Genomic DNA, 15,713 nt, shown 5'->3' with positions numbered 1-15,713 from the left:
TCACTGCTCTGTTTTTGTTTTAAAACCAATCAATATGCTCTGGTGGCGCCAAATACGCAACCACTGAAACAGAGATGTGTTAAAACACTGTTGGCTTACACTGGCAACAGTTATTTTTACTTACCCTGTTGTCACTTTAATAAAATGAATCCTTCAGTATTAGACATTTTTTTAAGCAAACAACTGCAGATTATGTTTGTTTACACTAGTTTGTGAATGGTTACATGATCCACTCTCACAGTCAGTATGGACTCACAGAGCTGAATCTCTGGTCTAGATTTGTCCTTTAAATGGAATCACAGCACGATGAGAGAAAAAAGGATTTTAAGGACAGGAAACAGGAAATACATTGTATTTGTATCCAATGAATTAATGCAATGAATCAATTATATATATACACTGATCATGGTGGCACAAGAGCAAGCCTTAAGCACTAGATCAATAGAGGCTGGAGTCTATCATACCAGGCAGAACCCAAAGTGTAGACTGTGTAAAGACGTCCCTGAGACAGTTCAGCACTTACTGTCGCGTGTAAGATGCTGGCTGGGAAGGGGCGTTCATGGACGCCACAACCAAGTGGCTGGAATAGTGTACAGGAACATCTGCACCGAGTATGGACCGGAGGTCGCAAGATCGAGATGGAAGACAACAATAGGGCTGAGATCCTTTGGGACTTTACAGGTCCACACAGACAAACTGCTGATGGCTAACCAACCAGACACAGTGGTCGTCAATAAGCAGCAGAAGAAGGAGCAGTATTGATAGACTTGGCAATCCCAAGTGACGGCAACATCAAGAAGAAGGAACATGAGAAGCTTGAGCTCGAGAAGATGTGGGGAGTAAAAGCTGTATATACATATATATATGTATATATATACACAGTGTAGTAGCTACATGGACAGCCCATGGCCAAGAGGACAGGCATTGGGTTTGTAACCGGAGGGTTGCCAGTACAAATCCCGGGATTTGTCAAGGGCTGGTTTGCCCCTTGAGCAAGGCAACCAATGCCAGTTGCTCCCCAGGTGCAGATAAGTGCTGCCCACTGCTCCTGTGCCCAGCTTGCGTTTGTGTTCAATCCTGGTGTGTACGAAAGAATGTGTGATATACTGTCATTAAATTGGTGTGTGTGTGTGTAAATGATATACTATTCTGATGATACTCATTTTAATTCTACATGCACTTGAACACATCGTGCGACACAAACTCATATTTTTCTCCTCCGCACAGATCGGCTACTGGACTGACACGGACAAACTGGTGCTGATCCAGGATTCTCCGCTGCTCCCTAATGACACGTCCGGCATGGAGAACCGAACCGTCGTCGTGACGACTATCATGGTAAGAGACCGGCATGTCAAACACGCCCCAAACATTAACCCTAAAATCAACCATAACCACTTAATATCAAACCCTAACTTTAACCTTAACCTGACCACAATTCAAATCTTAGCTCTAAATCAAACTAGTTTCCGCCTCATTGGGACCAGGTTTTGGTCTCCATGAGGACTACTGGTCCTGACAGGATCGGTGTGTGCTGATCAGCGGCTTCTTCTACACCTTTTAAATTCAGCATCAGAATATAATATTAATCTCATGGGTGGGAGGGGAAATTGGATGTGCTACATTTCCAAAAAATATATATATATATACATATATGATGAAATTATCAATATGTATAAATGTATAAATATGAAATATTAACGTAGCAAGACCCTTTAAATTATATGAAAAATAAATATAACGGGATAATAAATAGAATGTGTGAATATAATTAATGGAGAATTGTAGAGAATTGTGTATACACACTTCAATAGTTCTACTCTATCTTTTTATTCATTATTTCCAGCTGATGGTTATGAATCTTATCTTTTTACTGTATTTCCCTCGTGTTTCTTGCTGTAGATTTACTGATTTTTGTGAAAATTATTAAAAAAACAAATATTTAGAACAAAACCCCAAATTTAGCACATTTTTCATCCTTAAAATCCAAATTTCTAAATCCAAACAACAGTTATTGGCATGGGAGAAGGGCAATGTGTACTTATCCTGATTCATACACTGTAAGCGTGATACAAGTGAACGGCCTTTGCATGGCATGTGAAAGTCTGGCTGCAGCTGCAGACAGATGTTGAACCATACATGTAGCAGCTGAGTGGAGGAGGAGGAGGAGGAAGGAAGGAGGTGAGAATGGAGAGTCACAGCTCAGCACAATCCTCCCTCTTTTCAGCCCCTGATGAGGAACCCCATTTTAAGAAACTGAGCCCCTGCAGTCGGACGCAAGCAGGATATGAAAGCCCTTAAAGGCAGAGTGACGGACACTGAAGGCCGAGCCAAAATGAAACCTAAAGACACTGAGGAGACGAGAGGAGAGACAGACAGAGACACACACACACACGCACACACACACATACACACACTCACATGTTAATGGACGCCCTGCTCAGAAATCTCAGCGAGGACTGGAGCCACTGGAGAGGAAAATGAAATGCAAATTGAGATTTTACTTTTTTTTTTCTTAAGGACGGTGCTCGCAGATGGACGCCCATTCAGGCTAAAATGGTTTCTCCTAACGGCTCAGTGTCTGTTTGCGAGCATAAACAATGTGTGTGTGCGCGTGTTATCGAGTCGTATGTTGTGTTTTTGTGGCAGCTTCATCCATTCATCCACCTTCTACCGCTTTATCCTCCACATCAGCTGACATACGGCAACAGGCAGGAGTCGCACCCACATCGCCAGTCCATCACAGGGACACGTAGAGTCAAACAACTATCTGCTCACGGTCAACTTAGAGTGTCCTGGAGTTTAAATCGATATTTTATTAAGTGTTGTTTGTTTATATTGACACAGATCTAATTCCATACAGTTCAGTTCCATCTTGGTGTGAATTCTGTGGAGATCCTACGATTTCAAAAGAAAAAAGTAGAATCTTTGAATCTTGTATGTCCAACTGATTCACTCTCTGCTCTGAATCTGTCACTGTACCTGCTCCAACGCACAGAACACGACACACTGAGCCTTAAAACAGCTTAGAAAGACTAATCCTCTCATAATCATCCCAGTTCATATCCATCATGCTTGTGTGTGTGTGTAGCGTGATGTTATAGTTACATTGTGACGGCTGCTTTTAAAGTGTGTGTTCACCGTTTTGCTCGGCACAAACTAAACAAAGTGTCTTGTGATACATGCAGGGTTTTCTTAAGGCCTTTGCACATTGTGATTCATTTGGAAGCAAATTGTGACGCACTCATTCATATTAAGAAAAACATGCAATAGCTGGTGTCTGTTTTGCTTAAATTCTACCATACGGTCCCAATATAAGGTGCATTTTATATGAAATTCATGTCACATGACCTGAAAATTAAGCAATGTTGTCAAAAATGACCAAAAATGGATCCATCTCTACGGAGTCATTTGTTTACAAAATCACCCTGAATTCAACAAAGTGAACTGCTCTACTTTTCACTTTTTACTTTAAATATACTGTTATTTTAAATCATTTTCATGTGTTTTTATTGTGGTTATAGGTTTTCTGTTTTTCTGTTATTGGTGATATTAAGACCTTTTTCTATTCTATTCACTTGGTTGTAAAATGCAGCTTCACATCTAGACACCACTGAATCCTACACACCGTTCCTTTAAAGGTCCAGCTTGTAACATTTAAGAGATGTGAACATACTATGAATTTTCAATTACCATCGATAATAATAACTTTAAATTTAAAAACAGTTTCTTTAGAATAAGACTTGTATGTTTACTATAGGTAAGGGCCTTGTTGTACACAGTCAGCCAGGTCCTGGGTCTCGACTCGATCGTCTAGTCTGTTTTTAATATCAAGTCAGATTTTGGTGTTTGGGGCGGACTTTAGGAAGCCTCTATTTTCACCGTTAGATGTCGCTAATTCTCACTTACTGGACCTTTATTATAGGAAAATATAGCAAGAGGACACTGAAGAACTATAGGACATATGTCACACAGTTTGACGATTTGAAGGAAGGTTTACAGACCCAGCTGTTTGCAGCTTAATCATTTAAATATTATTATATTATTATAAATATCATGTCATAAACAAAACAAAATTGTCTTTGCTTAGATGTTTATCCATCAGTAGCAAAAAAAATAGAATAACTGTTCCCGCAATATTGATGGGAAATCTTGCATCAAACAGATCACTGTGCAAAAACCTGCATTAAGATGTGTGTAACATCTGTGTGCAAAGGCCTTTGGGGGGAACACATGTAAAGGAGCAGTTCCACCTGTTCAGAAATCATCATCAAACATAGGTTAGCACCTTGTTTTCTCGGATTAGTAGACGCCTTTTTCATTTATTTTTATCCAGCTGTATGTGCGCTGCAGTGAAATCTGTATCCGCTCTGTCATTTGAAGTCAGAGAGCAGCTCCTCAGCGTTCCTCTGTAGACGTTTGCCAAAATCCACAGTCTGTCAGTGCTCATGAGGCTTTTGTGCCCGAACAAAAACAACAAAGAAGGAGATGAAGATGAATCCGCGATAACATTGCAATCGATTTTCTTTCATGTTTAACCGAACAAGAGATTTAACAAGAAGAAATAAGTGAACAATAGAAGTTTGAGCGCCGGCAGAGAATCCGCTGCACAGCTGGGACCTGCGAAATCTGTATGTTTGGCCACGAGGCTTCGCTCTGTGAATTATTTCCACTCTTCACATTTGTTTCCAGCACCAGTTTGCTGCTGTTTTCTGACTGAGTTTGTTGTATATTAATATTCCAACAAAGTTCTGCAAAGGAGCTTAAACAGAGACCAGGACTTGGGTGTCACATACAGGGCGGATCATTTCATCGCTTTCAAATCCAAATCACAATTTCAAACTAAATATTTGCCTGTTTTATGCCAGTTTAAAAAATGCTTTACATGAATGTTAGACATATTTCATCTAGTTAAGCTCTCGTCCTTGCATTTGACGAGAGCGGTGGTTCCCAACCATCCTTGGTTGTGTCCAAGACAAACCAGAATCCCTGTCCACACACAGACCACAAGAATCAAGTGAATAATTACAAGCGTTTATTTGCGAAAAATCAACTGCTGTTATAGGTTTTTGTTCCTATTCTCACACAGTATATTTGATTGACACTGCCCTGTGCCTGCATCAAATTTCTCAGACGGGATATTTTGGCTGAAAACAGGATGAGTTCAGATATAGGCGCTGACTGATGTGATGAGACTTGCTGACTCGGGGTGTCACGATTCTCCAAATCCTTCATTCAATTTGGTCTGCCATTTTTACACTTGTCTAGTTTAGTCTACGATCATTGGTTTTGTGTCAACTCACTTAATTAGTTTGCATTGTATTACACTAAGGGCTTATTGTCAAGTTCAAATACTGTATTACCAATATGAATGTAACAATAAGCAGTAAATGTTTAAATCCAGGGTTTTCCACCAATGAATAAGGTCACATGTCTGTCACGTCTGTCGTTAGTTATACGTCATTTATAATCAAGATCGTGACACTCCCTATCGCTTACACAGTAATGGTCACAGAAGGTCAGAGATCATAGAATTTTTAAGGCGTGGGATTAATTGGGATTTTCTAAATTGAATATGCAGAACTCTAATTTCAATAACCTCAGAGTAGAGAAAGTTCTGCGCCCCTGCATGTGGTCTTTGGCACCCCCTGAAGGGGACTTGGACCCCAGGTTGGGAACCATTGCTTTAGAGTAATGTAGTTGTTGTATTTCAATGCTTTAACTTGTCTCAAATCTATGAAAGTGATATCACAAGTCAAATAAAAAATACGATGTATACATTTATTAGTCCAATTACTTTATTTAAATTTTACAGATGATTCTGCATATTCCAGGAAAACATCTGTAATGCAAACAAATGAGGACTTTTCTTATAATAAGAAATAATGAGAAAAATAAGCTACATCAAGACTACAAAGCTACTATGACTAGCCCAGTGTGCTAAATTATCCCTTACAAGAATGATCCAGTGCTTGTACACTTTGATATTCACCTGAAATAAAACAAGAACGACAGTCTTAACAAAAGTCCCCACTGATAAAAATCTCTGTCGTCAGTATCTTGAGAATACGTTTGCTGCTTCATTTCACGTTAGACCAAGTTTTCCAGCAGGAGATATTGAAGTCTCAGTGCTTCACTCTCCCACACCTGATTCCATAGAGATCGTCAACATTTTTATCCGTTTGTGACACAGGAGCTGCTCGTCTACCGCTGCCGTTTTTGGCAAGCTGGTGTCACACAAGGTAAATCTGAAGTGAGGATTTCAAACACTGAAGTCACAAAATAACATGTTAGGACTTACTGGTGGATCAACAACTCCTGCTTGCTGTGATGTGAAATTACAGGTTTTCTCTATGGACTTTGGTGCTGTAGAGAGAGCTTTTGACAGAAAATGCTGTGTGATAATGAAATAAGGATCCAAACTTATTCTGAATATATTGCCGAGTCAAGTTTGCGTAGATTTTTTTTGATGGTTGAAATCTGCCATGTTTTCACTGCGTGTGTTCAGGCGGGTTCACTGTAAAAAAAAGCTTTAAGAAGCTTCTGTTTGGGGATTTTATCCTTGATTTAAGTTGTGATCTCATAGTAGCTTCCCAGTCGACTCATGGAAAATGAATGCATGTGTTCGGAAAAGAGATGGATAGAAAGAAAGAGAATGATTTGTGCAAAAACCTAGTATCCTAATATTTGTATTGCTTCAATGTCAAAAACAATACATGCTTTTAATTGAACCTAAAACCTTTGACAAGGTCTTCACGTCCTGTCGAGAGCGGGGGGGAAAAAAACCTGGAGTGGACATGTTCCATTCTTTTTTCCCTTGTGCTTTAAATGTTTTCAATGGCGTTCACGGCCACATTCAGTCAAATTCAAATCAAAACAGGTTTCGTGCCTGAAGTGGCTGCAGACGAATGAGACCCAGAGAAAATGGAGGAGCAAACATTGGTTTCTCTGTTTATCGCGGCTCATATTCAAACAGAAGGTGCAACAGACTGTTTACGTAACACACGCACACACGTATGGATTTGTGACATTGAGTGTCCGTATGTACATGTGCTGTTAATGGCATGTTTAATGAGTCTCATTAGGCTGTGAGTGATTCAGTGTGGTTGTGATTATTGACCAGCCTGTCAGCCATGCTGGCCTGTTACTCTGAAGATCTCCGTGACGACGACGATGCTCTCCTCCCGTGCCAGAAAACACTGACTGACTCGTTTCACCTCTGACACTTCTCCAGCTCCTCTGGCTGCCGACACCTACACACACGCCCTGACATCATTAATCATATGAATTACAGATTCCTCTCTGATATAAATCCAAAACTAAAAACAACTCGGGAAAGTTTGAAATTTACTCTGAGGAGTTGAGTGATTTCTTCTTTTGGCTAACTTCACATTTATTGTTGTCGTTAGAATTTCCGATCCACACTTTAAACCTTACGCATGTGCAAAGTGCAGAAAAATGTTATATTTTATATTCTCCTTTCATGTTATTTATTTTTTTAAACAGGTACCAAATAATCTAGTTCTTTGTGGGAAACTTGTGGCAATTTATTTGCAAGTAATGGACTGGAAATTAGGGAGTGTTTACAGGATTATTGCATCTTTTAAATGATCCCAATGGCCAAAGAAAACAGAGTCAATTTATAGCTTATATTATTCTGTATTCTGTATTCTATAGTGCGTTTTTTTGATACAATCAGAAAGAAATCTTGGCATTTCTGTCCTTATTTCAGGCTTTAGGGTCTATATATGTATGTGTATATGTATATATATATATATATATATATATATATATATATATATACATAGTCACACTTTACAAATCCAATTAAAGCAAACACATCCTAATCCTAATTATCTTCATAATTCCTTGAAAATCTGTCACAATGAGGCAGGAAATTAATTGGATACAGTCCCTAAATTAAATGTGTGAATACTAACAGTTGCTGTCAAACTGTGAGTTTGTTGTGTGACTACTAAGTGTGTGTCTTATTTTACTAACTTTAAAATGTAGTTTGAGTCCAAACAAACTTCTTCTTTTTGATTCTAATCATAATTCCTCGTGCGATAGCATCTGTGGTATCCATATTTCATATTGCATATGTCTGGTTTCGGCGCAGCGCTGTTAAACCGTGCCGTCATTTTGCTGTACATCTACGCTGTGTTGTGCCGCAGGCTCGAACCAGAACATTTGTGGTCTCTCCCCGCTGACAAGTCTCTGGTTTACCTTTTTGTTGCCCCGGGGCGATGTCAAGCAAACACGTCTGGAAAATAAATTGCTCCTGTTCTCAGTATGCGATAGGCTGCCTTCCATGACAAAAGTAATTTGTTTGGAAATGTAAAACGAGGAAAGTGGAAGAGGTTTACATTTGATCACTTTTCTGAGCAAAGGCAAATCTAATAGTGCTGGTTACAGAGTGGACCGGTGCATTCAAAGTGATGAGTCAGGCCTGTGTTCGGTGTAAAGTCGTTCAGTCTGACTGCAGCTCGTTTCTCAGCTGTGTTTCTGCCTCCAATTCTGCTGAGTCATGTCCTCCCTCCCTTCTGTGCATCAATATTGACACTTTTTTAAATGCTTAAAATCCACTCTTTTGTGTTTGCATACATCACAGTGTCGTCATTCTAATTATTTTGTTGTACAACACTGAATAACGTCTGGCAAAGACACTGATCTGGCAGCCAGTAGCTTTAAAGACATTAAATATAGAGTCGCACAGTGTAGTTTTTTATTTAAACAGAGCCAGATGTTTGAATTACGATATGAAGTGGAATGAGTAAATGTGTAAAGTAACTTTTCAGCTGATTTTGGATTCTGTTGTAGCTCACAATGTTTAACATTCCACACAGACTATGATGAGATGCCTCTGATTAAAAATTCAAAGATACAAACCACGTACATGAAACATGCTGCAAAATTAACTTCATCTCTTCACATGCATCTTTTAAAGAAGCATCTAATTACTGAATGCAGTCCATATAGGGCTGCAACTAGTATTTTCTCAAATATCTTATTTTGTCCACAAGGCAAAAGTGTTCAGATTTAATCATGTATTTGTTACATGGAGCAGAAGCAACCAGACAATATTCATATTTAATAACCTTTTTAATTATTAAAAAAAAACACTTAACCTGGTTAACCGACTATGAAAATAGTCGGTGAATAATTTAGTGATTGACTAAATGTGCTTTTTGTAATCTAATCTATGTCCCTGACTGTATTTCTTTACCGTTACAGCTGAGGATTCTGGGTATTGGAGTGCTTACAGTCATATATCACAATAAACTTTATTTTATTCTTTTAAAAAAGTATGTTTTGTCAAATAAAGAGTTGAAAAAACTCGAGTGCAAAATATGCCGTTCACCTTTGTAAATAAGTTGTTAACTGTCTCATGCCACACGTCATGTTGGCTCAGACTAATTATTGTGAATGTTTTGGATTCATTGATTGATGGCGGAAGGCAAACACACTTTATTAGTTGACCCTGTGGTAAGAAATACAGCATAATATGTGTCTTTGATGCCAAATGGGATTCAAACCTGCTGCGGTCCTGCTCATCAAAATTTTGCTCTATAGCACTCCCGGTGGTCAAAAAAATCTCAGAATCCCTTTAACCCCGACCCTGGTTGGTGCTAATGTTTTCATTGCATTCTGTTGTTTGTTGCCATGTTGATGAGTCACTGTGTGAGTCCTCATGTCTGTGTGTGTGTGTGTGTGTGTGTGTGTGTGTGTGTGTGTGTGTGTGTGTGTGTGTGTGTGTGTGTGTGTGTGTGTGTTTGTGCTGGGTTGCTTCACTGGTTCTGGTCCCATGTGTAGGAGGGTCCGTATGTGATGCTCAAGAAGAACTGGGAGATGTACGAGGGCAACGACCAGTTCGAGGGATACTGCGTGGACTTGGCCTCGGAAATCGCCAAACACATCGGCATCAAGTACAAGATCTCCATCGTGCCCGATGGAAAGTACGGCGCCAGGGACCCGGAGACCAAGATCTGGAACGGCATGGTCGGGGAGCTGGTGTACGGGGTAAGACTTCATGTGTTCAAGTTCTCGTTTTCACTGATTCACTCACATTTAAACTAGATTTGTGATAATACAAGTGTACAAATACTTTATTACTGTACTTAAGTTTACTCCATGACATTACATTACATTATATTACATTTCCAGTTGAAGGAACTTTACGCTTTCATATTTTTATATCAGAAAAAAATACTTTTGCTGCTTATATACATTTTATATCAGAAACTTTAAGACTTAGTTAAAAGTCTAAGTAAAAAGTAATTTCAACTTTTACTTAAGTAATTTTCTAGTAAGATACTCTTGGAATAGCATGCGGAAAATTGGGAACTACTGTTGAATGAGTTTCCATGACATTTATGTCATACAAGGTCATGATTTTCAGTCACAAAATGGGCGGGGCTTGGCTGTAGCGTCATATATACAGACATACCAAACCTATAAAGCTTTTAAGGTGTCATGCACACGGAAACAGAACTTTACCCATGTGATCTTTTTCTTTGTCATTTTTAAAAAAAAAAATCAAAGCTGCAAATTCAGGGGTCAAATTCACTGCCAGACCACGCCCCCCCTGCACCTCCCACTTCTTACCCTTTAACTCCAAGTTGTCAAAGTCAGATAAAAACATCCATCTCTTTCTTCTTCTTTGGGCTTCTCCCTTTAGCGGTCACCACTGCCTCCATCTTGTCCTCTCCCCTGTGTCCTTTTCTGTTACACCAACTGTCCTCATGTCCTCCTTCACAGCATCCCTGAACCTTCTCTGTGGTCTTCCCCTTCTCCATCTTCAGCATCCTTTGTCCACTATAATCACTATCTTTTATCTGCATCTCGACCATGACGCTCTTACTTTATTTCTAAACCTTTCACCCTGAGCTGTCCCTCGGATAATGGAGACACCTGTCTCCTGTCCTCACAATACCATTTACATCCATGGCAGGACAAAAAGAACGGTGTCCTTTCAGTCGTGTGGTCTGGGGTTTGTTTTGTGGTTTTGGAGACGTGTGGGACACCGGAGGCTGTCAGCACTTTGCCGAGCTGCACTTTGCTCCGAGACCATTCACTTCCTCCTGAAAAGCCCAGTAGCTGTGCTGCTCTCACAAAAACCCCGGCCTCCCTTTAACCTGCCGTGTATTTTAGCGCTCACTAAATGCCCTCAAGCTGTCATCTTAGTGCATTTTGCTGAGGATGAAAGAACCTAAATCTCTTTCATTTTCTTCCCCGCGTCCCCATTTTCTCCTTCTCTACCTCCTTAAATGTCAGATGGTCGTAATGAAACTTTAAATTCTCAGCTCTTATTAAGCCCACTGCCGCGGAGCCGGGCAGGCAAGGTCACACAAGTGTTGCTTAGTCACTAACTTTAATCTGGTTTGTGGATTTTCAGCAAACCACTGTGCTTTTATTTCCTTCATCCACACACAACTGCAGACCTTGGAAAATGGCTGCATCCCATTTTTGCCCCCCCGTCCCCCCCTCCCCATCCTGTGCAGTAAGCATATTTCTCTGACACATTATTTTATCCACCCCGCTGATTCCCTCAGAGTTTCAGCTAAGCCTCTCAGCTTTAGACATGGTTTGAGAATTTCTTGTTCAATTTTCTTTTCTTTTTCTCTCTGTGTCTTCACTTGGTCACGATGAGATTTATTCAGCTCCCGTTTTGAATTTGATCACTCTGAGATTTGTTCAGCCAAGGGGAAAAATGATGAAATGACACAAGCTGAAACAGAAAATAGGGTAATTGTTGTTGTTGTTGTTGTTGTTGTTGTGTTTTATGACGGCTGGCTCGCTGTCGGCCTTTGAGATGCCATGAATAAGTGATGTCTGATTGCTTCATGGCACGGCTCAGAGAGATGCTCCATCATTTGCGTTTGTCCATTTGTCATCATCTGGATTTAGCGTTGCTCTGAATCAGACGGCTAATCAGATTCCTCTTCCTGCAACGTTTTTCTTTGCCCCTCAGAAAGCGGAAATCGCTGTGGCCCCTTTGACTATCACGTTGGTCCGGGAGGAGGTGATTGATTTTTCCAAGCCCTTCATGTCGCTGGGCATTTCCATCATGATCAAGAAGCCCCAGAAATCCAAACCTGGGGTGTTCTCCTTCCTGGACCCGTTGGCCTACGAGATCTGGATGTGCATCGTGTTCGCCTACATCGGCGTGAGCGTGGTGCTCTTCCTGGTCAGCCGCTTCAGCCCGTACGAATGGCACACCGAGGAGCCCGAAGAGGGCACTGACGGTCCGCCTAGTGACCAGCCTCCCAATGAGTTTGGTATCTTCAACTCCCTCTGGTTCTCCCTGGGCGCCTTCATGCAGCAGGGCTGCGACATCTCCCCCCGGTAAGACATGTATGCTCTCACTGATGGACGACATCGTTATGACTGTAATTATTCAGCATTTAAATTTAAAAAGGTCTGTGTGCACTGTGCCTGATGTTCCGAAAACCACAAGCTTTTATATCATCACTAAACATTAAACTACAATTTAAGGCAAGTGACAATGCAATTTAACACTTTTCAGCTTCAGTCTGATATAAATATGCTGTAGTAACTGATGTTTTGCATATAGAGGTTATAACGTTATCAATGGTAGCTAAATAACCCTAAATCCAATTCTAATCCAATTATGATATAAAAAGAAGATAAAACATGACAAGCGTGACAAAGCAATGTCACATTCTATATAAAGCTACAACACAGTGTGATAGCATATTGTGGAAAAAATTGTTTTTCAGTTGTAAAATTGACACTTTTTGACAGCTGAAAACTTAGCAGAGAAAATTTGGTGCCAGGTTTTATAAGCATTTTAAGAACAGTTTGAGGGAAGAAAATTAAAATTCCAGTTCCAAAAGTCCAAAGGTCAAGCACATGGTGGTTGTGGAGTAAAAGTCAGGGTTCAGTGAAATCATCAGGATTCATCTTCTGGAAAACCTTTAAAATTCCAAAAATTCTTTACATATTTTTATATGAAATGTTTAAACACAATTCAGTCATTTGTAGCTTTTAGATAAGTTGTTTTATTTGCTTTGACCAGTATTACTGTGTCTCTCTGTTTCTGGTCTTCATGCTCAGCCTAGTTTAGCTCCTAAGTTAAACTACAAACAATAGATTGACATCAGCTTCTGTTTTTATTTCACAAGAAGAAGAAGAAGAAGAAGACTTAGTACTAGTTTCACCAATGTTTACACTCTGGAGATACAAGGTTTTCATCTGCCAAAGATGATAGACTTCTTATTATAATAATTATTATTATTATCGTTGTTGTTGTTGTTGTTGTTGTTATTACAGTCATTGGTGTATATCTCTGGTAGTTTGTATAAGATCTGCGGTTAAGTACTGGGTTCGATGTTTTGTGTTCATCATGTGTCGTGCACTGCTCCTGTTGTGTGTACATCTGTACGTGCACAATGACATCACACCTGTTATGGTGTGTGTGTCGGTGTGTGTGTGTCAGTGTGTGAGTCTCTGCTGGTATTGATTTTTGTTGTCTCTCTCCCTCTTCCTCTGCCATATTGTAATTCACTGTCTGTCTGATTCACACACACACACACGCACACTCTTGTTTGCTTGTAAGGGAATCAGGTTTTCTCAGTGTCTGTCAGCTTTGTGCCACTTGTGGCTTTGGCACTTGAACGCCTCATGTCTCGTGTTATTCCAGTTGCAGTTGGGTTTGTCTACTCCGCACTTGAACCTGCGTGATTCATCGAGAACTCACTGTCCAGATCTCGGCTTTCACCGCGTCTGCAGCTTCTCCTCCTTCTGTCCAAGTGACAAAACACAAACTAAGAGTCCATTTAGCGTCTGTGCAGCAGACTGATGTCCACTACAGACTGATTTATGGTTCCACAGAAGCCTGTTGTGTGCATTTATGCTTGTGCCCCGGTGTTTATTACTCTGCCAACTTGCTAATTGGCGATAACAGGATCAAGAGTGTTGACTTCAAACAGTGTTGGACAAATTAATGAGGAAGTGAAATAAGTACAATCTTTTACAAATATCAGGGTTACCGCTTTTGAAAATTGACCTATATAGTCATGGGTCAAGTGCCTGAATTTTGTGCAACAAAGTTAAGTTGATATTTAAATAAACGTCTCCCTTATTTGTCAAGACGCCACCTACTGCCCTGAATTGCTTGATGTATGGAGACGAGGCCGACGCAGAACAAACGTTGAGGAAATGCAAATTCCAAGATCCCCGTCTCACGACAGAACATTACAAAGACTGACTTTGACCAAGATCCCAAGGTCAATCACTTTTCCAGACGCAGAGCATGCTGCAAGTCAATAAAAGTAGACGCCATGGGCGAAGACGCTCACACTCTCCCATTTTAAGCTGTGTCAGCCCATTTGATCCTTGAATTTGAGGGAATTGGTTGATATCAACCAAGGTGTGGGAACCCCTGAATACTTATATTACATGGAATCAAAACAAAAAAAATACATTACATTACATTTAAATTCAAAAAGTGAAGTATAACAAGTTTCTTTATTTGCAGTCAAACTTCAGACATGGCAGCCTCTCAAAAAAGGCAAAAAATCAGTTTCTCACTTTAACTGTTGTCTTCGTATTCCTTCAGATGTGAATTATCATTATATCGTACATAAAACCCTTTTAGGACAACCAAAATCTATAATATACAACCCAGTTATTCCACTTAACTTTGCTTAGTAATTGTGATATTACTGTTTTGCACATTTTATTCCCTTACACTACTTGTTACAGGGTAAAGTAATGGTTTTACAGTAATCTATTGCCGTCCAACAAACTAAAGTAAAAAAAACAGAAGGACTTTGTTGATTAACCAATCCTCAATTTGATCCATGTTTGGTCAACGAGGTTTGAAAATGGCGGCGAGGTCATCAGATCGTAAACACCTTATATGTCGGAATGTGGAACCATAAATTGGGCTTAAGTGTGGCGTACTTTGGCAGGAGGATGAAGAACTGGGGTTTGTAGAGTCCATGTCTTTAAATAAGAGCTGGTTGTCTTTGTTTCAGGCTTCCTGTCCATCATCACACCGCTGACGGTCAAACATATAGAAGTTAAGCCTGTAATGTCTTCTCTGTGTCTTTAAAGTCGCTCTCAGCTGTTTGAATGGCTTTGTCGGGCTTTGAGTTCCAGCATCGATGAGTGTTTGAGTTATTTTTATCGGCCGCTAAAATGGCTCCTATAGCTATTTTAAGTCTTTCATATAATACGTCTCTTATCTGCTTTTAATCCCTCATGGACCTTGTGCTGTAATAGAGTTGGTAAGATTTTTTTAGTAGATGAAAGGAGGACCAAACTGGAACTGTATCTTTCAGCCTCCCCCACACCAGAGGAGAGCAGAGAAACACACAAGATGGAGGATCCCGAGGTACATTCGAAATTATAGCCCGGTGTCACGTAAGCAACCTATAGAGGAGACTATAGTGGCCGTGTGACTGTGATTAAGCACACTCATTTAAGGAGTGCACTTGCTTTGTTTACATGAGTGCAGACCACCACCACCACCACCATAACCATCTCCGCCTGTGTAGTGCAGATAAGGACTTCAGTGCTGCACAACAATGTCGCCCTCGGAATGAAAAAGTCTACATTTCAGGCCGTCTCTGTCTCTGACTGTGGTCCGCGCTGCTTCCCACCTGTCACTGCTAATCCCACAGGTTTTCCCCCAATCCATCAGCACTGAGCGCCGAAGCACTTCCCCTCCACTTTAACCACACAGG

At 40.3% G+C, this 15,713-nt stretch overlaps 1 protein-coding gene across 3 annotated transcripts in view; it reads left to right on the top strand.

Moving 5' to 3' along the window:
- Positions 1-15,713, top strand: part of LOC122779354 (glutamate receptor 4) — a 120,115-nt gene that overhangs the window by 80,103 nt on the left and 24,299 nt on the right. For 2 of the 3 annotated variants that reach the window (XM_044041571.1, XM_044041569.1), the window contains exons 9-11: positions 1,228-1,338; positions 9,814-10,020; positions 11,972-12,345. In XM_044041571.1, coding sequence (XP_043897506.1) covers positions 1,228-1,338; positions 9,814-10,020; positions 11,972-12,345 — 692 coding nt within the window. Of the gene's footprint in view, positions 1-1,227; positions 1,339-2,227; positions 2,646-9,813; positions 10,021-11,971; positions 12,346-15,713 lie in introns of those variants that run through there. The other variant, XM_044041570.1, reaches the window with a different exon arrangement.

This window comes from Solea senegalensis, linkage group LG13 (assembly GCF_019176455.1).
Source record: "Solea senegalensis isolate Sse05_10M linkage group LG13, IFAPA_SoseM_1, whole genome shotgun sequence".
NCBI lineage: Eukaryota > Metazoa > Chordata > Actinopteri > Pleuronectiformes > Soleidae > Solea > Solea senegalensis.
Note: the sequence above shows the minus strand (reverse complement) of the source record. Positions and strands in the feature narration are given on the sequence as shown.